Below are 25,495 nucleotides of genomic sequence, written 5' to 3'. Positions count from 1 at the left end.
AAGGAGGCAGCCATTTGAGCACATCGGACAGAATATTACAGCTGTTCACGCCAGTGGGATTGTCTGGTCCCGCTGCAGTGAATGGAGATCTGGCTGGGCATCAAATTCTCCACTCTCACTGCAGCGACAGCAGGCCATGAGCGGCTGGTAAGATCACGCCCATTGTGTCTGTACTTGCTATTTGAAATTAGTCCTTGCCTTTGCTCTTTTTCCTGGCCCTGTAGTTTTTTTCTTATCAAATGTATATTCAATTTCCTTTTGAAAGTTACTATCAAATCTTCTCCTAGCATTTTTTCCGATAGTACATTTCAGATCATAACTCTGTGATAAACCTTCTCTTGAAAGTACCAGCTTGTGCTGTGATAGGAATCTACAGGTGCCTTGCAGTCTGTGAGGCCTTTATGTGCCAGTCCACACAGTGAAAGTACAAGCCTGCTTGACAATGAATGGCATCTCTCAAAAATACATTCTGACATTCATTGACTAGTATTAAAATTACCCAAGCCAAGTTTCAATCCTTTCTTAGATTTGAATGTGGTACCTCGACTCCCCATGGTTGATATAGCTAACGCGGTAGGTTAGTGGCTTTATGATTTAGTTCAGCACGTGATGCATTTAACCACCCAACCATCAAGAGAACTCTGATTTTTTCCTGCAATCATCTCATTGTGATAAATGAGTCATGTTGCTGGGAAGGCATACAGTCACACTGCAAACAGTATAATTACTATCCTCTTTAATTACATCCTTTGTGCTTGATTCTTCTCTCCTGACCACATCAGATCATAATGCTGATTTTCATGCATCTTAATCAGGCCGTATACTTATATACTTCTGCCCTATCATTTTGTTTCCATGAATCAAAATCAAACAATCGTTTTCAACCATACAAAGACCAGCTGAATTAAATGTATTCAAGAAAATTACACCAACCTATTATTGATATGCAATGTTCTAGCTTCTAATCACTGCATTTTAATGTATGTTGTCTTTCATACGCAAGTTACTTCAATTATTTCACCATTTTCCATTAGCAAGTTCTGCATTTATTGGATAGCCTGAAAGCATGGTTTCAAACTTTGCCACTTCATTGTGAAGATGAAAAAAAACAGCTAAGAGGAACAGGTAGAGAAGATGATGCACCTGAAGATGAGATGTCTTATTTGCACTTAGGCAAGCGTGCGGATTCAGTAGGATTTGTATTGAAATGGTGCACTTGGATTTATGCAATGGGGATCAGTGGCTAAAACGAAAAAGTCACGTGAGATTTTGGTTCTAGATCAGGAAAATTCATACTACAGGCTGATATGTTCAATGTGTTACATTACTTGTACTTGTGAGTAAAAAAAAATCAAGTCTTGATCGGAGTTGTCAATCCTACTGCTAACTAGAAATTATAAGGTGGTTGTAAAGTGTTGGAGTGATCTAACATTCACTTTTGAAGCCCTGAATTCAAATTTCAACCAACAGAGATGTATAGGCACAAGCAGTCTACATACTAAAGGCGTGGGATGGGTGTTGCTAAATCCAAAGGTAACTATTAACAGCAAGCAACTTGTATCCAAACTAAACCAAATTGTTTGCCAGATTTAAATATTCAGCAAGGCACAGACTTTGCCAGTCTCTGCTCTCTCAGTACTGGAAGACTATTTCTGAAAGTAGCTGTGATATGTCAAGCATTATATAATGCTACAATTAATGCACAACATCAAATTGCTTTTTAAGTAGGGTGCAAATTACAATTTCCCAATAAGTATAAAGCTAATTTCTTTGTTACCACAAGAAGCAGGAATGCCAGGAATTTTGTGCTGTCACTATCTTAAAAAGATTAAAACAGTTGGGTGCTCCACAGAATTAAAACTGGGTACACCACAGCTATGAACTCAATTTTTGGCTCCAACTTGAATGTCATTGCTTCAAGGGGTTATGCATAACATTGCCAAATTTATCCCTCGAGATGCTCCTCATTTAAGAGTCACGCCCACATTGCAAGTGTGCAGATACCAGCTCAAAATCCCTCTTTGTCCAAGAGTCAAATAAGCAGCGATAAAAGCACTGCAATAAATAGCTCAAGTAATAAATTACACAAATGTTAAACAAATCCTCAGCTATGGTCAGAGCAGGAATGAGGAATTATTTACGTGTTTAGCAGAAACGTGATGTCTCTTCCAAACTGGTTGTACACTGAGCAGAAATTAAAGCCCATCTCTACTTGCATTTTTAGTCATTTCATTTTATCTACACAGTTCATTATTTATCTACAGAATGATCCCATACTGACTGAATACAAAAGTAGAATTTCACTTCATGCTTGAACTTTGAAGGAAGCCAAAATAATGCAGGGTTGAGCTATTAAACATGCAGAGAGAGCACATTATGAATTTGCGTTTTCTTTTGGTTACAAATACAAAATTCATAACACAGCTGCTTTTGAGTTTATTTTTACATTCTACCCAATAAATAGTCATTTTGTTTTTAAATTATAAGGAATAAACCAATGCCTATTACTAAATGCTAGATGTTCCCCTGAAAGGTTCTCAAATGGCCTCTATAGATTTTTATTTTTAAACAGTGGTGATAGGTTATTTATGCTTCCAGTCAGATTTTGAATTCGTCTCGAGTAATCATTTCTTTCCATAACAATTCTTTATTGAAAGTCAGCAATTATCAGATTCAGCTTTCTTCTCGCTTCAGCCGCCTTTCCGCAGCCACACAATTTTGTTCTACACTCTGTTCAGGAAAGTTAAGTTCAAATTTGCTGGGATGTGAATGGTATCCAGGCTGAGTGCAGAAGGGTTGAATGGAAAGATAACAGGAAACATGTGTTTGAAGTCCATTAACAGTTGAGGAGGTTCATTGCGGTCTTGTAAACAGGACTAAGTGAAGAAAAAACAGTGATAAATACAACTGAACAGAAATACCCATTTATACATTCTTTGATATAACAAGTCAGTATAGTAGTGCCTTGATTATGCTGCTGGACAGGTAATCCAGACAATGCAAGTTCACATTCCACAGCGACAGTTTGAGATTTTAAAATCATTTTTAAAAAAAATGGCATCAGTAAAAAGTAACCATGAACTGGATTTTCTGGCGTGCAAGGATCCCGCAACCCCGACTCCAGTTGATTCGGCAGCTTGCAGGCTTGCAGCTTACTCTGTAGTTACTTCATGGCTGCAAATGGCTCTCTGGGTCCTAGCAGCTCCCCCAGAATGATGGCCACTGTTGTGACTGCATCCAGTCCCCAACAAAGAGTCATGTAGCTGGAGTTAAAGGAAAGTGCATTAAGGAGGCCTCCCTTCCCTTGTTTGCCATGAAGCTGTGTCAAGAGGTTTACAGCACAGCAAAAGGCCCATTGCGTCTGTGCCGGTCAAAGACAAACCACCTAACTATTCTAATCCCATTTTTCAGCACTTTGTCCATAGCCTTGGCATCGCAAATGCACATCTAAATACTTCTTAAATGTTATTAGGGTCTCTGCCTTTATTACCCTTTCAGGCAGTGAGTTCCAGACTCCCGTCACCCTTTGGGTGAAAAAAGTTTGCCTCACATCTCCTCTAAACGTCCTGCCCCTTACCTTAAATCTATGCTTCGTAGGCATTGATCCCTCCACCAAGGGGAAAAGTTTCTTCCTGTTTACTCTATGCCCCTCATAATTTTATACATCTCAATTATGTACCCATCCCCTTCAGTTTCCTTTGCTCCAAGGAAAGCAATCCCAGTCTATCCTATCTGTCTTCATACCTAAAACTCTCCAGCACAGGCATCATCCTGTCCAAGTCCTGGTAAATCTCCTCTGCTCCCTTTCCAATGCCATCACATCCCTTCTATTATGTGGATTCCAGAAGTGTACACAATACTCTAGCTGTGGCTATATAGTTCCAGCATAACCTCCCAGTGGGAGGCAGTGAAAGCTGCCAGGCTGAACCCTTGTCGTAGGGGTCTCTCCTGCCAATGGTTAAATCCCAGCAGTGACACAATGAGGCCTTTAAATAGCCAACTGACCAATTAGCAGGTGGGCCCCCCAAAGCATCCCCTTCCAATGGTAAAATTGTGGCGGGGGCAAGGTGGGCAGTTAGGCTGTGAGTATGGCACCCATGGTATTTAACATGCACCTTTGCCTGCCAACCCACCACAGTGGGACATAAAATCCACTCTCATGAAGGTGACAGACTATTGTTAAATCCCAACTTGCTTGATAATATCTTTCATGGAAGGAAATGCATCTTTAATTGGTCTGGCCTACATGATTTCAGTCCATACTGATATGGTTGAGTCTTAACCACTCTTCAGCTATTAGAAATATAAGTTGCGAGAAATGATTAGAATCATAGAGGTTTACAATATGGAAACAGGCCTTTCGGCCCAACTTGTCCATGCCGCCCAGTTTTTACCACTAAGCTAGTCCTAATTGCCTGCATTTGCCGTAAATCCCTCTGTACCCATCTTACCCATGTAACCGTCTAAATGATTTTTCAAAGACAAAATTGTACCCGCCTCTAATACTACCCCTGGCAGTTCATTCCAGACACTCACCACCCTCTGTGTGAAACAATTGCGGAATTTGAGAAAGAAGATGAACTTTTCCAGCCTAAAGGTACAGACCTCTTTTGCTTACTAGATATTGAACCATAGGATCAAAAGATGCAAAAAAAGAGATTTGTGGATTTCTCATTCATTAGTACAGAACAGAGTATTGCTGAAAATCATGGCAATTGCAAGAATACCAACGTTAGGGCAGTAATGTGGTATTTGAATTTCAGTGCGACTGTGATGCTAGATATGTCGGCTGTAGGCCCCAAAGACCAGCAATTGGACAACATTTGCTAATTATCCTCAGTATCCTCAAGACGTGAAAGAATAGGGCCTATCAAGTGTGACGGTGGGAACCTTTGTATGGAACCGGAAGAAATAGCAGAGGTACTTAATGAATACTTTACTTCAGTATTCACTATGGAAAAGGATCTTGGTGGTTGTAGTGCAGACTTGCAGTGGACTGGAAAGCTTGAGCATGTAGATATTAAGAAAGAGGATGTGTTGGAGCTTTTGAAAAGCATCAAGTTAGATAAGTCGCCGGGTCCGGATGAGATGTACCCCAGGCTACTGTGGGAGGTGAGGGAGGAGATTGCTGAGCCTCTGGCGATGATCTTTGCATCATCAATGGAGACGGGAGAGGTTCCAGAGGATTGGAGGTTTGCGGTTGTTGTTCCTTTATTCAAGAAAGGGAGTAGAGATAGCCCTCGAAATTATAGACCAGTGAGTCTAACTTCAGTGGTTGGTAAGTTGATGGAGAAGATCCTGAGAGGCAGGATTTATGAACATTTGGAGAGGTATAATATGATTAAGAATAGTCAGCATGGCTTTGTCAAAGGCAGATCATGTCATACAAGCCTGATTGAATTTTTTGAGGATGTGACTAAACACATTGATGAAGGAAGAGCAGTAGATGTAGTATATATGGACTTCAGCAAGGCATTTGATAAGGTGCCCCATGCAAGGCTTATTGAGAAAGTGAGGGGGCATGGGATCCAAGGGGACATTGCTTTGTGGATCCAGAACTGGCTTGCCCACAGAAGGCAAAGAGTGGTTATAGATGGGTCATATTCTGCATGGAGGTCGGTCACCAGTGGAGTGCCCCAGGGATCTGTTCTGGGACCCTTACTCTTCGTGATTTTTATAAATGACCTGGATGAGGAAGTGGAGGGATGGGTTGGTAAATTTGCTGATGACACAAAGGTTGGAGGTGTTGTGGATAGTGTGGAGGAATGTCAGAAGTTGCAGCGAGACATTGATAGGATGCAAGACTGGGCGGAGAAGTGGTAGATGGAGTTCAACCCAGATAAGTGTGAGGTGGTTCATTTTGGCAGGTCAAATAGGATGGCAGAATATAATATTAATGGTAGGACTCTTGGCAGAGTGGAAGATCAGAAGGATCTTGGGGTCCGAGTTCATAGGACGCTCAAAGCAGCTGTGCAGGTTGAGGCTGTGGTTAAGAAGGCGTATGGTGTATTGGCCTTCATCAATCGAGGAATTGAGTTTAGGAGTCGTGAGATAATGTTGCAGCTATATAAGTCCCTGGTCAGACCACACTTGGAGTACTGTGCTCAGTTCTGGTCGCCTCATTACAGGAAGAATGTGGAAGCCATAGAAAGGGTGCAGAGGAGATTTACAAGGATGTTGCCTGGGTTGGGGAGCATGCCTTATGAGGATAGGTTGAGTGAGCTTGGCCTTTTCTCCTTGGAGAGACGAAGGATGAGGGGGTGACCTGATAGAGGTGTATAAGATGTTCAGAGGTATTGATCGAGTGGATAGTCAAAGGCTTTTTCCCAGGGCTGAAATGGTTGCCACAAGAGGACACAGGTTTAAGGTGCTGGGGAGTAGGTACAGAGGAGATGCCGGGGTAAGTTTTTCACTCAGAGGGTGGTGGGTACGTGGAATGGGCTGCCAGCAACAGTGGTGGAGGTGGATTCGATAGGGTCTTTTAAGAGACTTAGATAAGTACATGGAACTTAGTAAGATAGAGAGTTATAGGTAAGGCTAGTGATCGCTAAGGTAGGGACATGTTCGGCCCAACTTTGTGGGCTGAAGGGCCTGTATTGTGCTGTAGTTTTTCTATGTTTCTATGTTAAGAATTACACTGACAACCAATTTAAGAGAGTCAGTTGGGCTTTCAGTGTGTCATTTTTGTGTTTACTAGAAGCTACATTTATTAATACACAGGGCTCTGTCCTTTGCAGACATGTTTCAGTTAAACAAAAAAAAAGGTAGCTATTTGCTCATTTATCCCTCAGGGCAATGCCTTAATCAGAGTCAAGCTATCTGGTTTATATTTTCAAACAATGCTTGGCCGTTAACTGTAAGTCATCATTAACTGGTGCATTCTCCATGGCACCACCTCTACCAGTCAGCGTCCACTTGCCAACCAACTAGCAATCTCTTCTCGAACAGCATAAAGTGGTTGTTTCCCCCGATGTTGGTATTCTCGCACTTATCGTGATGAGTGCAAGACAGAAAAAAGGTTTAAGTTTATTTATTAGTGTCACAAGTAGGCTTACATTAACACTGTAATGAAGTTACTGTGAAAGTCCCCGAGTCGCCACACTCCGACGCCTGTTCAGGTACGCAGATAGAATTTAGCATGGCCAATGCACCTAACCAGCACGTCTTTCAGACTGTGGGAGAAAACCCACACAAACATGGGGAGAACGTGCAGATTCCGCACAGACAGTGACCCAAGCCAGGAATCGAACCTGGGTCCCTGGCATTGTGAGGCAGCAGTGCTAACCACTGTGCTATCGTGCCGCTTTGATATCTTATATACAGAATGTTGACTATGCATACCTGAAATTGGAAACCTTTCACCCAAATGGGAGTAAATATGACCTGGTGTCTAAACAAAACATAACTGGCTGTTTTCAGCTATGAAGAACATACCTGAATATTTCTAATGAAGGCTACTGTCACACGTTCTTCAAACTCATTCACTGGTGTGTAGAGGTTTAGAATCTTGACAATCTGTTTTGGAAAAGAATAACAATGATACAAAATTTAATACCCAATTATTTAGAAAACTTGATTAAATCGAAGGTCCTAGTGTTCTAAAAGGGCATGTTCTGAGTTAGCTATCGATGGTTCAGGTTCAACTGGAGCCTCGGGAAGGGTAAACAAAGAACAAAGAACAATACAGCACAGGAACAGGCCCTTCGGCCCTCCAAGCCCGCGCCGCTCCCTGGTCCCGTCTAGACCATTCTTTTGTATCCCTCCATTCCCACTCCGTTCATGTGGCTATCTAGATAAGTCTTAAACGTTCCCAGTGTGTCCGCCTCCACCACCTTGCCCGGCAGCGCATTCCAGGCCCCCACCACCCTCTGTGTAAAAAACGTCCTTCTGATATCCGTGTTAAACCTCCCCCCCTCACATAAATTATCAGTTAGGTTTCCTGATTCAATTGATATCCAGTCACATGTATATGAAAGCACCACACAGCTGAATAGCATGTTGATACTCAATGTTTAGGCTCACACAAGAATGATCATTTTAAATAGTTAACAGAGGATACTTAACACCTGTGCTGCTGAATTCCAGCAGGACTCAGGAGAGGAAGCTTGCAATGTTGTTTAGCAGCAAAGTTTAGTGCATCTTGTACAGACAAGTCGATTGAATAACAGCAGTTTTACCACAGATTAGAAATTATTCCAAACCCAGTAGGGAAAAGAGTCATGAGCAAAATACCAAAGTTAGCACAGCTGCAAAGTGATGCCTAACGGTGTGAAGTTACCCTCAGACTGGTTTAAGCAGTGACACTGTAGGAAAAACAGGAACAGACCAGAATGGGAAATCACAACCGGGGCTTCACAATGACACCAAAATATTTCATTGAATTTAGATGCAACCAGGAGCAGTTATTAAAAAAGAAAAATGGATGGGATACAAGAATAATGACTACAAATGGAATCACTGGATGTGTCAAGTGGGTTTATTCTACTGGTGTCTTAACCAGTCATTTGGATATAAAAACAGAAAATGCTAGAAGCACTAAGCATGTCTGGCAGCATCAGTGGAGAGAGCAACAGAATTAATGGCCGGAGAACCACCAGGATTCTCTGGCCCCGCTGGCAGCACACCCCCTCCTGCATGTTTCCCAGAGTGTGGGGTGACATCAATGAGAAATCCCATCGACAGTGGTGGGATCAAACAATTCCACGTGGAACGGCGTGCCACTTCCTGCCGCTGAGAAACACGCAGCTGGGAAGCCAGAGAATCCTGACCAATGTTTTAAGTCCGTGACCTTTCTGTTGCCAATGAAAGGTCACAGACATGAAATACTAACTCCAGACCTGCTGAATGTTTCCAGCATTTTCCTTTCCAATTTCCAGTAGTTTGCTTTTGTGTCATTTGAATATCTATTTGATCATGATTGATTAATAAACTGAGTGTGTTTAGTGGCTATGACTACCTGCCTCACTCACTTTGATTAACATTTCACTGCTATCTGAAGTTTTGACATGATTATTGGGAGATGTAGGTAACATTGGGATAAGGCCATGGCTCTGATACATCACTAATAAGTTACTGAAAACCTCACATCTAGAATTTGTCCAGAGGTGGTGTTCTCTGCCATTACTGCAAGTGGGCCAAAGATCACTAACCTGTTGTGTGGTAAGAGCTATACACATTGAACAGATGGCTGCAGCATCATCACTTGTTTTCTTCTTCACTTGAAGGAGCTGCGCAGCTTGGATTAGAGGCTCCATCGTCTTCACGGCCCCACTCTGATGTAAATTCTTTCCTCGAAGCCATTCCTCTAACTGACTAATGTTGTATCTGCGCAAACAAGTCAGAAATGAGAGTTGTAGATTAATTTTTGCAACATCCAATCTTACATTAGCTTTTGTCCTTTCCTTCTGATCAATTCTCCCCTCACCACAAAAACCCCATCAGTCCATAGAGTTAAAGTCAGAGTCACAGAGGTTTACAGCATGGAAATAGGCCCTTCGGCCCAACCTGTCCATGTCACCTTTTTTTTTAACCATTAAGCTCGTCCCAATTGCCTATGTTTGGCCCATATCCCTATATACCCATCTTACCCATGTAGCTATCTAAATGCTTTTGAAAAGTCAAAATTGTAGCCACCTCGACTACTACCTGTGGTAGCTTGTTCCAGACACTCACTACCTTCTGTGTGGGAAAAAAATTACCTTTCTGTACCCTTTTATACCTCTCCCCTTAAACCATCTGAATAAACATTATCTCCTCCTTGTCTGTAGATGAGGTGTGCCTTCTAAGTCTGCTTGCTAACGGCCAACTACTACTGAACATGCAGATGAAAAAGATTTTTAATATTTTACTCAGAGCTCTGAAGCAGAATTCCACCTAATGCACACAAACATGATTTTATGTCCCTTTGGAATTTGGATGGGTCCATGAACCTCAGTGCACTTCCTTCAGTTTGAATCTATGGGCCTCTGAACTGATGTCAAAAACAAGGATACTCTTGATCTCTGCATCCAACCTACTCATCATTCATTGCTATTTGATGAAAATATCAAAGATGTTCTGTGCAGTCACCTGTATCATTTTGTTGTGATGATGTGAGACCACCTACACTTTTGATCAAATGAGAGTTTTTTTCCGATGAATGTAGATGATTGATTGGCAACCTGAAGGCTATTTTCATGTCAACGAGGCCATGAACCTTTGATAACCAACACGAGTGAGAGTTTCTATAGATATTTAAATAAGAATTAAAGTGTGCATTGGTCCTGTAGAAAGTGAGTCTGGGAATTAATGATGAAAATAAGGAGATGGCAGATGAATTGAACAGATATTTTGCACCAGTCTTCATTATAGAGACTGCAGGTAATATTCCAAAAAATAGCTGTAAATCAGAAAATGGAAGGGAGGTTGGAACTCGGAAAATTATAATCACTAGGGAAGTGGTATTGAGGAAGCTGCAGGCTCTCTGGATTCTGAAAAAAATTGTCTACTGAGATAGTTGATGTGCTGGTTTTAATTTTCCAAAACTCCCTCCATTTGAGAAGGTTCCATTAGATTGAAAAATAACGAACGTAATTCCTCAATTCAAAAAGGGAGGGAGACAGAATGCAAGAAATTACAGGCCAGTTAGCTTAACATCTGTCACAAGGAAAATGTTAATAGCTATTATTAAAGATGTTATGACAGGGCATTAGAAAAATTCAAGGCAATCAGGCAGTCAACAGGATTTTGTGATAGGAAGTAGTGTTTCACCAATTTATTGGAGTTCTTCGAAGGAATCAAATGTGCTGTGGTTAAAGGGGAACCTTTGGATGTACTGTACTTCGATTTCTAGAAGGCATTTGATAAGGTGTTACATCAAAGATTATTGTGGAAGATAAAAGCTCATGGTATTGGGGATAACATATTGGCATGGATAAAAGATTGGTTAGCTAACAGGAAACGAAGGATAGTCATAATTTTTTTTTCTGGTTGACAGGATGTAATGAGTGGTGTGACAAAGGGATCAGTGCTGGGGCCTCAACTTTTTACAATTTATATAAATTACTTGGATGAAGGACCAAGATACGGTTGCTAAATTTCCTGATGACATAATAATAGGTAGGAAAGTAAATTGTGAAGAGGAAGTCAGGAGGCTACAGAGTAACATAGATAGGTTAAGTGAATGGGCAAAGATCTGGCAAATGGAGTAAAATGAGGGCAAAATGTGAAACTCCACTTTGGCAAGAAGAATGAAAAAAACACATTATCAAAATGGTAAGAAATTGCGGAGCTCTGAGATTCAGAGGGATCTGGGTGTTCTCATGCATGAATCACAAAAAGTTAGGAGGATTATTTGTCTCCTTATTTAACGAAGAACGTAAATGCATTGAAAGCAGATCAGGGAAGGTTTACTTGACTAATACCAGGAATAGATGGGTTATCTTATGAGGAAAGGCTGGACTGATTTGGCTTGTATCCACTGGAATTCAGAAAAAAAGTAAATTGATTGAAACTTTTAAGATCCTGAGGGGTCCTGACACATATGGTATATGTGGTAAAGGTGGCACATTGGCACAGTGGTTAGCACTACTGCCTCATAGCGCCAGGGACCCGGGTTCAATTCCAGCCTTAGGTGATTGTTGTGAGGAGTTTGCATCTTCTCCCTGTGTCTGCATGGGTTTCCTCCAGGTGCTCTGGTTTCCTACCACACTCCAAAGATGTGTGGACTAGGCTGATTGGTCATGCTAAATTGCCCCTTAGTGTCATGGAGATTATCAGGGTAAATACATGGAGTTACGAGGATAGGGCCTGGGTTGATTTGTTGGTACAGGCTTGATGGACTAAATAGCCTCCTTGTGCACTGTTGGGCTTCTGTGATTCTTCTATGTTTGCTCTTGTGAGAGAACATAGAACTAGGGGTCATGGTTTATTAACAAGGGGTTGCTCATTTAAGACACAGAAATGGAGAATTGTTTTCTCTGAGGGTTATGGGTCTTTGGAACTCTCTTTTCCAAAAGGAGATGGAAACAGAGTCTTTGAATATTTTAAAGGCAAAGCTAGATGGATTCTTGATAAACAAGGAGGTGAAAAGTTATTGGGGGTAGACAGAAATATCGAGTGGTGGTTATAATCAGATCAGACATGATATTATTGAATGGTGAAGCAGGCTCGAGGGGCCGAGTGGCCTACTTCTGCTCCTAATTTGTATGTTTGCATCACATTTGACTCTTGAATCTTGAAATTTGGACATTGTGGGTGCTGTCTGTGAATTCCAGAAGATAATAAGAACACCTTGAGGGTACGAGAGAAAGTCATTCTCCAGCATTCGTACCTGAGCTGCATCCCAGTACTCCATGAACACACATCCTTCCTCAGTAGCAGATTGTTCAGTGTGACAGCGTTGATGATGTAGAAAAGCTGCCGAAAGACCTGCTGGATAATCTCGGGATCCAGTCCGTGCTCACACATGGTGTTGTATAGCAGGTTAAGCTGACGTAGCATGGCCTCTAGCGTGTAGCTGCTGTCTCCATCCACCCGGCTGGAAGAACGTTTCCTGTAGCCCATTGGTTTCACGCTGGACAGACCCTGAATGCTCTCATTTTCCAACATTGCAGAAACTTAAATAAAAAAACAGCCAGCATTAATACAAATTAAAACAGCTGCTCAAGACATGCATCATACAAGATACAAATAGCACTGGACAAAATATCCTAAATCAATTCGCAATGAAATACAAATGAGTCATCTTGTATTTAATTTAAAGGTGTCAAGAAGCAGAGGTAGTTTTAAGTAATCGATGTTTGTATTATAGTCAAACTTTTCATGTTTAATACATACTTTTTTCTGTTGTTAACAGCTAATTGACAGCCCTGTTACTTTAGAAAATGTGGATGAAAAGTCAAAGTTACAACTTTTGAGTCTGGGTTCCATTCTGTGACCTTCCTGTCCAGTAGTAACATCAACTGGGATTGTAACAAAAGATCGATATACTTATTCAACTATACCAAGAAAAAATCTGAGCATACACTTCACCATAATATTGTCTCCAATGTCCAACAATGGGCTGGACAACCCACCGGGTCGTGAAAGTGTGCACCACGACTCTCAGCGAATGCAGGAAATGGCAATAAATGTGGCGCTCACACCTTAAAAGCTAGTGGAAAAAATTGCAGCGGGTTTGTGAGAAGCAGTTTCTGTCTGAAGATGATTTGTGTCCACTGGGGTGAAGGATGTTAGTAAGAGCAATGGAACATTTTTCTGTTTCAAATTTTGCACTACAAGTACTGATCCTTTCCAGAACAGGAGTAGCATAGCTCGAATCAAACAAAACCAGAGTGGCCACGTCACATGGCTTGCACAAGTTGGAGCTGGATTTGTTGAATGCAGTTCTGGTCGCCACACAACCAGAAGGATATGGAAGCTTTGGTAAAGAAGGTTCCTGATCTCAAGGGCATTGGCTATGCTATGAGGAGAGGTTGAATAAACTAGGATTGTTTTCATGGGAAAGACAAAGGCTGAGGAAAGACCTGATAGAGGTCTACAAAATTATGAGGGGCATAGACATGGTGGATAATCAGAGGCTTTTTCCCAGAACTGTCAATTACAACGGGGCACAGGTTCAAGGTGAGAGGGGAAAAGTTTAAGGGAGATGTGCGGGGAAGATTTTCATGCAGACAATGGCGGGTGCCTGGATTGATGGTAGAAGAGTGAATGTTTGTGGATAGGGCGCCAATCAACCAGGCTGCTTTTTCCTGGATATTGTTGAAGCTGCACTCATCCAGGCAAGTGGAGCGTATTCATTCACATTCCTGATCTGTACCCTGTAGATGGCAGACAGGCTTTGAGGAGTGAAGAGGTGAGTTACCCACTGCAGGATTCCAAGTCTCTGACCTACTCTTGTAGCCACAGTATTGATATGGTTAGTCCCGTTCAGTTTCTGGTCAATGGTAACCACAGGATGTTGACAATGGTAATGCCACTGAATGTGAAGGGGTTATGGCTGTATTGAGGTATCTTTTCAGTGCTGGCGATAGCGTCACGCCTTTTAAGAAGATGGCTTGTAGTGGTCAGCCGCCTCTGGAGCCCCACTCTGGCATATTTGCTACAGCGATCTGTAAAAGTGCGTGACTCACTGGTCTTTTCTCTGGACCCCCTGTCCAACCAACTGAGCTTTTATTTGTGCCCTCCTCTTCCAATACCCTTCCAAACAGTCAGCCTTGCAGAGATCACAGCCATCAGCAACTGTCTTCCAGTTGTCAGTTTCAATGTTTGTCATCTTCATGTCTCACATGTACATGTCCTTTTAGCAGAGGTATACACGCCCAAGAGGTTCTGATCCAGTGATCAATTCTTTGAATGAGTGAATACTGATGGAATGAACACATTCCCGGACCTCAGAGGTGGTGACCTTTTCCTGCCAAGAATTGCCCAGGATACATCTGAGAAAGCGAAGATGGGAACTGTTGAGTCTTTTCTTCTGCCTAACATATGTTGTCTAAGACTCACCACTTTAGAGGAATGCACCGAAGACACAGACTCTGCAGATTTTCAGCTTGGTTTTCAGTCAGGTTGTTGCTGTTTCACACATTCTAATGCACTTTAGACACAACAGATGTAATTTTTTGCAGATTGAGTGAGTGAGTGTGTTCATTTAAGCTTCAAAAAACAGATTGCTGGTGATTATGGAGTGTAGATATGTGAAACTATCAATAACTTCCAGTGTCACATTGTCAGTGCTGATAGATGGCGATATGGCAACATCTTACACCAAGAAATTTGTCTTCCTGATGCTGATGGTCAAACTAAACTGTTTCAGGTTTGGAATAGTCTGTCCATTTTTTGGCCGCAGGTGTTCTTCAGTGTGGAATATTAGTGCAGCATTGTCAGCATAGAACAACTTTCTGACGAGGACTTGGCATAACTTTGTCTTAGATCTCAGGCCAACCAGGTGAACAGCTTTTTGTCAATTCTGTTATATAAGTGGACACACTCTAGCTGGCTTGAAGGCACATGACAGCAGTAATATGCCAAGGAGTGCCGGTGCCAGAACACAACTTTGTTTGAACCCACTGAGGATCCCAAAGGTTTCTGATGTTGCTCCATCATAGCTGATCGCATCCCTTTGTGTTGTTATGCCTTCTCAGTTATTCACTATCCATGGCAGGCTGCTGATCCTCAAGCGGAAAGACCTCCGGCTGGCCCTTCAGCTTCAAGATCCTGCTATCATCCTTAATTGGACTGAGAACCTGTCATCATGCAAGTTTGAGTGATTTGATTTATTATTGTCACATGTTAACATACAGTGAAAAGTATTGTTTCTTGCGCACTATACAGACAAAGCATATCGTTCATAGAGAAGGAAATGAGAGATTGCAGAATGTAGTGTTACAGTCATAGCTAGGGTGTAAAGAAAGATCAACATACTGCAAGGTAAGTCCATTCAAAGTCTGACAGCAGCAGGGAAGAAGCTGTTCTTGAGTCGGTTGGTACGTGACCTCAGACTTTTGTATCTTTTTTCCCGAAGGAAGAAGGTGGAAGAGAGAATGTCCAGGCTGCATGGGATCCTTAATTATGCTGGCTGCTTTGCCGAGGCAGTGGGAAGTGTAGACAGAGTCAATGGATGGGAGGCTGGTTTGTATGACGGATTGGGCTACATTCACGACCTTTTGTAGTTCCTTGCAGTCTTGGGCAGAGCAGGAACTCTGCCCAAGCTGTGATACAACCAGAAAGAATGCTTTCTAAGGTGCATCTGTAAAAGTTGGTGAGAGTCGTAGCTGACATGCCAAATTCCCTTAGTCTTCAGAGAAGGTAGAGGCGCTGGTGGGCTTTCTTAACTATAGCCCCCATAAAAATCCAGTGAGTGACCGTTTTCCCCAGGGTAGGTTCAGAATCCAGAGACAGTACGGACTCCAGTTTCCTGCTCCTAATTGCAAAAATCCAGCCCCAAGTCAATGTGGAATTAGCTGATCTCATGTCGGTTGTAAGTCGGAATGCTCTGAATAGCTTCAGCACAAATATGCCCAGGCAGGGAAGTGGGGATGGAGCAGAGAAATCACCTAGAACACACTTGATTACTATTTAATAACCTTTGGCGGAAAGTGTGGATAAAGATTTATATCAAGCTCAACCTTGACACTGTGTCCAATGCTCAACATTCCAAATAACCCATCAACATTCACTGTATAAAGCTCATTATGAGGGCCAGCCATTACAGTCGCAAAGAAGCTGTACTTTCCTCTCAAAGGCACTGGTCATTTAAAGGGGAATTTCTTTTTAAGAAAAGTGTTTATCAATAAGAGCCTTACCTATCATGGACTGAAGGAGGCCTTCTGCAACCTTAATCATCTGCTGATAGATCTGAATAGAAAGGTCACTTAGAACCTGACGATACTCCGTGAGGTCAAAGTTCTTGAGGCTGTGTTCATTCTGCCGTGTATTATTTTGTTTCATAAAATCCTGAGGGAATTGAGAAGGGACATAAGGAAATAAGACTTTATCCTTGCATTTGATTTATTTTCACAAGCGACCAAACCAGTAATGAACAAATCTGCAAAAGCCCAATAAAAAAGACTCAAGGAAATATCCACATCTTTACATATTTCTTAAACGCACTAGGAAGAAAGAAATAACATGCGTATCACATCTTCAGAATATCTTAAAATGGGGAACTGGCTTTCCCCATTTCATCGGTTCCTGCAAGGACACTGTTGTGCAGTGTTTTTAATTTGCTAAATAAATGTCAAAATGCAAATGGCAAACATTACACATTGGTGACACAGAAAAATACTGCTTTAAGTATGGGTTAATTAAAGAAAACAAACTGAGTTTAACCAGCTTGATTTGAGTACTTGGGCACAGTGATGAAGATGACTAATGAGGCTTGTGTGATTGATGCGTGTATGAACTTTCAAGGATCAAAGGGACAAAACTGTCTAAGGCACAGTATGCAGAGAGTGGTGAACTTTCTTCCCCCCAGACTGGAGTGAAGCATATAGCACAGTTCCTGAAGGGTCACTATTAGGACCACTGCACTAATGACCTGAACTTGGTAGAATTTAAAGCTTGTGCAGATGATACAAAGTTCAGAAAGATGGCAAACAAGACGGAATAGTAACAAACTTCAGAGGGAGATAGACAGACAGGTGAAGTGGTAAAACAAATGGCAGATGACATCTAACTGTGCAATAATTCATTTTTGGTAGGAGGAATGAGGGGAACTAACATAAGCTAATCAGTACAACTTTAAAGGGGGTTCAGGAACAGAGAGACCGGGGAATAGATGTGCACAAATTATTGAAAGCAGCAGAAAAGAAATCAAGCAAAGAATAAAAATGCAAAGAGGTCATATTAAGCTTTTATGGAACACCAGTTGGACCTTAGATGGAGTATTATATTCAATTCTGGGCCACATTTTAGGAAGATTCCAAGGTCTTACTGATGGGGCAGAAGAGATTTACTATGATGGTATCAGGGATGGGGGGCTGCAGATATACGGAATAGGTTTGAGAAGCTTTTTAACACAAAAGATTGTTACATGCATGAGAGCTCATGGAATTGGGAACAACAGATTTGTTTGGATTAAGGATTGGTGAACAGACAGGAAACAGGGAGGAATAGAGCAGTTGCTTTTAGGTTGTCACATGTGGTCCACATGGTTCAGTGAACTTAGGCCTAGATGAGGAGAAATTTCTTCACTCAAATGTTTGTGAATCTTTGTAATTCTCTACAGCAGAGAGTTGTGGATGCTCAGACACCAATATACTCCTAACTGGCATTGATAGATTCTTGGATACTGAGAAAATGAAGAAATATTGCGATAGACCAGGAGAGTGCAGTTGAATTGGAAGGTTACTGAATGGAGAGCAAGCTCGAGGGGCTGAATGGCCTCCCCCCTGTTCCAATTTCAAATCTTCTTAGAAGCTGGGCTATCCTCCCTAGAGGTGAGAAGGTTAAAAGCAACTTTGATGCAGGTTTTAGAAATCATAAATGGTTTTGAGTGAAATTGCATCTAAATGCAATTGTTTCCAGTGGTGAAGAAGTCAGGAGCTACAGATTTGAGGAGACATACCAAAAGAACTTGAGGCAACATGGGAAAATGTTTTTATGCAGCGATTTGTCATGCTCTGGAATGCATTACCTCAAACAGGGATGGTAGCAAATTTAACAGTAACTTTTAAAATATGATCAGGGAAGGCAATGATATAGTTGCTGGACTAGTAATCCAGAGACAAAAATAGGAGATGCTAAATAATTGCAGCAGGTCTGACAACATCTGTGGAGAGAGAATAGAGCTAATGCTTCAAGTCTGGATGACCCTTCGTCAGGGCTCTGGACCCCAGGCAAAGTGAGTGAGGACAGGATTGGAGTTGTCGGGTGAGGATTTCAGGGAAGAAGAATTTGCTTTTCAGGCATCCCATATGGCGACTTTCCCACCAGCAGTGTTGGGATCATAGAATCCCTATGTTTGGCCCATCACATCTGCACCAACTCTCTGACAGAGCATCTTACCCAGGCCCAACCTCCACCTTATCCCGTAACCCCACTCATTTACTATGGCTAATCCCTCTAACCTACATATTTTGGGACACTAAGGGACAATTTAGCATGGCCAACGCACCTAACCTACACATCTTTGGACTGTGGGAGGAATCCAGAGCACCCGGAGGAAACCCACGCAGACATGGGGAGAACATGCAAACTCCACACAGACAGTCGCCCAAGACTGGAATTGAACCCGGATCCCTGGCGTGTGAGGCAGAAGTGCTAACCACTGTGCCACCGTGCCGTCCATAAGATGAGGACCTTAAGTGGATCTCTATTGGCATCCATGCAGGAAGGCCTTCAACAAGCTCTAATCAGACTTACTCAGGCAGAAGTGGGAAGTTGGAGGGGTTCCAACGCCTCACCTCTCAGCCGATTAAATGCCCCCTGCCTTCAAACCCATGTCTGGGGAATGGGGGAATGCTTTGAATTCTGTCGGTGAATCTTCCCGTGCTTTAACTGTGATTTAAAGAAGTGTAATAGGAATAGGAAGTCTAAAAAATGACTGGTGGCATACTAGCACAGGATTGTTTAATTAAAAAGCAAGATACTACAGATGCTGGAAAACTGAAATAAAACAGAAAAACTGATGAAAGGTCAAAGACCTGAAACATTGGCCAGAATTTTCCAGCTGTTCACACTGGCAGGATCTTTTGGTGCACCCTAGCCATGGGTTTCAAGGCATTGGGGAGTGCAGAGACAGAAGGGCCTGCCGCCATTCAATAGTGGGCTACCTCCCGCCACTGTGAAACATGCTGCAGGTTGTGCAATAAATCCCACCCATTAACTCTGTTTCTCTCTCTCTCCACAGATGCTTCCTAACCTGCTGAGTATTTCCAGCTTTCTGGTTTTCAGAATTGTATTAATATTTTGGAAGTTTCCTTTCTCAGTTTTTTTTGGAGATTGGCTTTGTAAATGACATAAAATTATATTATCGATGATTTAAAAAATCAGTGGAATTATGCTGCAAAAATATCAGATATTTCATATTTATAAGCACATTGCATCTAAATAACTGATTGGATAGCTCTATCACAATGGGCTGAATGGACTCCTCTACTCTATCATTCTATTGTATGAAATAAACAAGGTTTTTTAGCAAATCACCAGTAATGTGGAAGAAGCACATTTCCCTCTGTCTTGCACCTTTCCAGAAGCTGTGGCAATTTTCATCAGTTAAGCTCACTAAGCTTTCCAAGCAGGGCTTATGATTTTATACTGTGGGTTCATCAATCTGCGTCTATGAAATGATGCGTTCCAACTCCTTGTGCCCCCAACACACAAAATTACCTTTAATGATGCTCCCTAATTGGTAATCTCACTCAGAGGTTGCTGATATGGCAACTGAAAAATCCCCAATTACGTTGTGCCATAGGCAGTGTTATTCTGAGACTGGGCCGAGACGCATCATTTGGGATGATTAGAGGGAAACTTTGCCCCAGCTGTCTGCGCGATTCCTGATCTGGGAGCGCTTGGTGGGCAGAAAAGGTCTCACTTTCTTCAACAATGACTTTCTACTTTGCTGAAAAATATTCTATTTCACTTTCAGAAAGAATATGCAAAACTTGGTCCGCTGCTGAGTAGAAATGATAAACAAGGCTTACTTCATCTCCACTGTATTGCTTTAAACAATGTAGCAAGCGGCAACTGTTGGACAACCAGAATGACGTTACGTCAAAGTCAGCATTATGTTTCTGAAAAACAAGTAACAAAATTACTATTAACAAAAGAACAGCTGAAATATAGAAATAACTTCCAGTATAGTAAATACTTTAATAAAATCCTTGGGGTTTCCTCATGGGCAATTGTAAAACTAAGTTAGACCAGGAAGGTTTGAACAGATTATACTTTCCAGTGTGCATTGTATTAGCTGAGGTACTCTTGGCCTCATTGTAATTCCCAGGAAGGAAAACAATAATAAACAATGGGCCCTGCCCCTGGTATCTATCCAATGATTCCTGCTGGAGATAATCTCTATGTAGATGGGAACAACCTCAACTGTAAAGTCCCCCAACTGTTAAGGATCCTGCTGACAATTGTTGCGTATTTATGTATGAAAGGGAAGAAAAGCAAAGCTATATGGGTGAATGGCCAGTCTTCATGAGACTGTAATCGGGCATGTGTCAGTGCCTTCAGAAAAGTAAAAGTTTATTTATTAGTGTCACAGGCAAGGCTTACATTAACACTGCAATGAAGTTACTGTGAAATTCCCCTCGTCGCCATACTCCAGCGTCTGTTCGGGCCAATGCACCTAACCAACACATCTTTCAGGCTGTGGGAGGAAATCGGAGCACCTGGAGGAAACCCATGCAGACACGGGGAGAACATGCAGACTCCATACAGACAGTGACCCAAGCCAGGAGTCAAACCCGGGTCCATGGCACTGTGAGGCAGCAGTGCTAACGAGGGGTTAAACTGAATGCTATTACTTCATGAGAATGTGCAACACTGTACTAAGTCCTAAGAAATGGCTAAATCAACAGAATCTGACTTAACTACAAACGCAGTCTGGAAACATTCACTGGCTGCACTGAAGAACTGAATCCCTTACCTTTAATACTTTCTTGATGCCGTTGATGGTACTAGTTAGGAGCGAGTGGACCTTCTGGTCATCATTAACGTAATCTGCATGTCTAAGGCACATAAAAAGGATGTATGCAGGCAGGCCTGGCACTGTGGCAGAGACTGCTTGAGGCTTCAGGTCTAGAAATGGATGGGAAGAAGAAAACACAGTACAGTTCAATCACCAACGGGGAGTTTCTGTTTTTGTAATGTTCTGGGGGCATAGGTTCAAATCTCACCACAGCAGCTGGTGGAATTTAAATGAACAAATCTGGAATCTTAGGGGAGGCAATGGCCTAGTAGTATTATCGCTAAACTATTAATCGAGAAACTCAGCTAATGTTCTGGGGACCCAGGTTTGAATCCTGCCGCGGCAAACGGTGGAATTTGAATTCAATAAAAAATATCTGGAATTAAGAATCTATTGATGACCATGAAACAATTGTCGGGAAAACCCATCTGATTCACTAATGCTTTTTAGGTAAGGAAATCTGGCGTCCTTACCCAGTCTGGCCTACATGTGACTCCAGAGCCACAGCAATGTGGTTGACTCTCAACTGCCCTCCAAGAGCAACTAGGGATGGGCAATAAATGCTGGCCTAGCCAGAAATGCCCATATCCCACAAATGAATATAAATAAAAAAGAATGGAATGTAAAGTTGGCCATCAGTAATAGTGACCATGACAACCATCATCGATTGTTATAAAAAGCCCATCTGGTTCACTAACGTTCTTTTAGGGAAGGACATCCTTAGTCTGCTCTGTCCTACATATGACTACAGATCCACAGCAATGAGGTCAATTCTTAACTACCTTCTGAAATGGCCTAACAAGCCATTGTTGATGAGTCAGTTAATACAGGGGGTTAGACTGAAAATCACCATTCAAATAAAAGAAAAAAGCATACATTTAACAGAATGATACCTGGATTCCAATGAGTAAATTACAGGCAGAGATTACATAAACTGGGCTGTATTTATTGGAATAAAAAACAAAAAATGTTGAAAATACTCAGCAGGCCAGCCAGCATCCGTGGAGTGAAACTGAATTAATGTTTCAGGTCGGTAACCTTTCATCCTCCCCCTACTTCAGGTACTAATGTACTAAGAGGGCATTGGTGACCATGGACTTCCACTGCATTGATTTATGATTATGTTTGGCAAAGATTTGCCATTGCCTTCTGTAGTTTAGCTGACCAGGGAACCCTCCCGCTATCACTGCCTGTCATCAGACACATTGGAAGGATTTTCAGGTTGATGATCAACCCGTTTGGCCATGTTATAGACGCATCTTCCATGGTCATTACATCCTGAAGTGGGACTTGAATTGGAGATTTTGGCCCAGAGGGAGACACACTATCCATTGTGTCGGAAGACCTCGAAAACCTTTATGGGGAAAAATTCACCCACCACCTCCATGTACTATGAACACTGAGAAGTGGGCATCACTGGAAACACCAACATATATTGACAACCCTTAATTGCCCTTGAGAAGGTAGTGCTGAGCTGCCTTCTTGAACAGCTGCAGTCAGTCTAAAATCCCAGTGATGAATACCTGTGATGAGGTTGCGAATGAGCAGGGATTCATCCTCCTTGTGATATTCCAACATTCCTTGGAATTCCTTCTCTTTCCGTTGCACAGTGACCTGCCTGGTTAGTTCGGGCCTTGGTTCCTTCTGCACTGAGTTTCTTACTGATAATACATTAAAAACCACATTAAAATTAATAGAAGGAACTCAAAAGCAGTTAAAATTAATTAGCAAATAAGCATTAAATGTGCAAACATGATAAAAAATGATGCAATTAGCTCTGCAAGGGTGAGAACATATGTAAAGTTGTAATATGCTGTAACTCAAAAAGCAGGGAAACTACCCAGTACTGAGTTAAAGGATAAAAATAAATTTCTCTTACTTGTGACATCAGTCCTATTTCTCACCAATGATAAGTGTGATCATCTTTCCAACTTTAGATTTATCTCCTAGTTAATATTTCATCTCACATTTTTCCCATCCTCCTCCTTATTTATATTAAGTTCAGTCCTGCCAAGAATCGCGAGCAGCTCCTTTCCTTGGCAGTTCTTCCTGGGCCAGTCTGGATGGGGAGGTCAACTCTGCTCTGGCCTAATTTTCCTGTTTTTTGACAGGAGTAACTTAATGAATTGCCTGAGTTTTCCCTGTATGGCGAGGAACTCGAAGGTTGTTGTTCCCACTGTTGCTTCAACTAAGGGAAGATAATTTGGAAAAGATCAGGGATGAAATCTGGAATCTTCATGTTTTAAGACTCAATATCTGAGGCCTGTCTTTCCCACTGAGAGTTCAGGAGAGCCTGTAGATCCCCCCCCAACTAAAGGAACAATTTAAATTGTGCCAGACCCGATTACTATATTACCTTATGGCTGAAATTGAATTTGGAATAGAATGCACAAGACTGGACATTTTTCCCAGAATAAAATATAACTTCCTTTTTCTCAATTAAAGTTTTGTGCATGTCAGAACATGCCTGGCATATCCATATGCCTGGCATATCCATTTGTATAACTTCATACTGTTAAGGTACCAGATCAGAAACCCCAAAGTTATGAAGTCTGACAAGACTCCAACAGATTTTCTATTTTGGCATTAGTATGAGGATAAGGTGTTTCACTCCTATTGACACACTAGGAGTGTTATTGACACACTAGTAAGCTTTTATCAAAACAAGCTTTATTTAACAATACAGTATAATTATAACGAATGAAGTAGCTTAACTTTTATCAATTAGACTACTTAAACATGACAAGATACAATTATTTCTTAACTGCTAACCTATCTCTATTACAAAGAACAAAGAACAAAGAACAGTACAGCACAGGAAACAGGCCCTTCGGCCCTCTAAGCCTGTGCCGCTCCTTGGTCCAACTAGACCAATCGTTTGTATCCCTCCATTCCCAGGCTACTCATGTGACTATCCAGGTAAGTCTTAAACGATGTCAGCATGCCTGCCTCCACCACCCTACTTGGCAGCACATTCCAGGCCCCCACAACCCTCTGTGTAAAAAACATCCCTCTGATATCTGAGTTATACTTCGCCCCTCTCACCTTGAGCCCGTGACCCCTCGTGATCGTCACCTCCGACCTGGGAAAAAGCTTCCCACTGTTCACCCTATCTATACCCTTCATAATCTTGTACACCTCTATTAGATCTCCCCTCATTCTCCGTCTTTCCAAGGAGAACAACCCCAATCTACCCAATCTCTCCTCATAGCTAAGACCCTCCATACCAGGCAACATCCTGGTAAAGCTTCTCTGCACTCTCTCTAACGCCTCCACGTCCTTCTGGTAGTGCGGCGACCAGAACTGGACGCAGTACTCCAAATGTGGCCTAACCAGCGTTCTATACAGCTGCATCATCAGACTCCAGCTTTTATACTCTATACCCCGTCCTATAAAGGCAAGCATACCATATGCCTTCTTCACCACCTTCTCCACCTGTGTTGCCTTAATGGGCCTGGAGGTCTGGAGTGCATCTGCTTCAATGCGAGGAGCGTAACGGGTAAAACAGACGAACTTAGGGCCTTAATGCTTATGCGGAATTTGGATGTGGTTGCGGTGACGGAAACTTGGTTAAAAGGACAGGACTGGCAGCTGAATATTCCGGGGTATAAGTGTTTTAGGCGAGACAGAGGAGGGGCTAAAAAAGGTGGGAGAGTAGCGATATTAGTTAAGGAGCATATTACCGCGGTGCAGAGGGTAGACAACTTAGAGGGGTCATGTACTGAGTCGCTGTGGGTGGAACTCAGAAACAGGAAGGGTGCAGTCACTATGCTGGGGGTGTACTACAGACCACCCAACAGCCCACGGGAAGTGGAGGAAAGGATATGTCAGGAGATTCTGGATAGGTGCAGAAAAAATAGGGTTGTTGTAGTGGGGGACTTTAATTTCCCTGGCACAGACTGGAAAGTGCTTAGAGCTGGGGGTCCGGACGGGGAGGAATTTGTAAAATGCGTACCGGAAGGTTCTTTGGAACAGTACGTAGATAACCCGACTAGAGAGGGGGCTATACTGGACCTAGTTCTGGGAAATGAGCCCGGTCAGGTCGTCAAAGTTTCGGTAGGGGAACATGTGGCAAATAGTGACCACAACTCTGTTAACTTTAGGATAGTAATGGACAAGGATGAGTGCTGTCCTATGGGCAGGGTGCTAAATTGGGGGAAGGCTAACTATAGCTGGATTAGGCAGGAATTGGTGGATGTTGATTGGGAGAGGATGTTCGAGGGTAAGTCCGCGTCTGGCATGTGGGAGTCTTTTAAGGAACTATTGATAAGGCTGCAGGATAGGCATGTGCCTGTAAAAAGGAAAGATAGGAAAGGTAGGATTCGAGAGCCGTGGATAACCAGGGAAATTGAGGATCTGATTAAAATGAAAAGGGAGGCGTAC

At 42.2% G+C, this 25,495-nt stretch overlaps 1 protein-coding gene across 1 annotated transcript in view; it reads right to left on the bottom strand.

Moving 5' to 3' along the window:
* Window positions 1-295: 295 nt before the first annotated feature.
* The window catches only part of myo5b (myosin VB), a 298,879-nt gene continuing 273,679 nt past the window's right edge, over window positions 296-25,495 (bottom strand). Inside the window, exons 32-39 of the mRNA XM_078222329.1 lie at window positions 22,636-22,773; window positions 21,071-21,222; window positions 20,124-20,213; window positions 16,284-16,434; window positions 12,311-12,596; window positions 9,150-9,324; window positions 7,435-7,515; window positions 296-2,876 (exon numbers count right to left, since the gene is read on the bottom strand). Coding sequence (XP_078078455.1) covers window positions 2,724-2,876; window positions 7,435-7,515; window positions 9,150-9,324; window positions 12,311-12,596; window positions 16,284-16,434; window positions 20,124-20,213; window positions 21,071-21,222; window positions 22,636-22,773 — 1,226 coding nt within the window. The 3' untranslated portion in view covers window positions 296-2,723. The remainder of the gene's footprint in view (window positions 2,877-7,434; window positions 7,516-9,149; window positions 9,325-12,310; window positions 12,597-16,283; window positions 16,435-20,123; window positions 20,214-21,070; window positions 21,223-22,635; window positions 22,774-25,495) is intronic.

The sequence above is a fragment of the Mustelus asterias genome, chromosome 1, assembly GCF_964213995.1.
Source record: "Mustelus asterias chromosome 1, sMusAst1.hap1.1, whole genome shotgun sequence".
Classification (NCBI taxonomy): Eukaryota; Metazoa; Chordata; class Chondrichthyes; order Carcharhiniformes; family Triakidae; genus Mustelus; species Mustelus asterias.
This window is presented reverse-complemented; position numbering and strand designations above follow the sequence as displayed.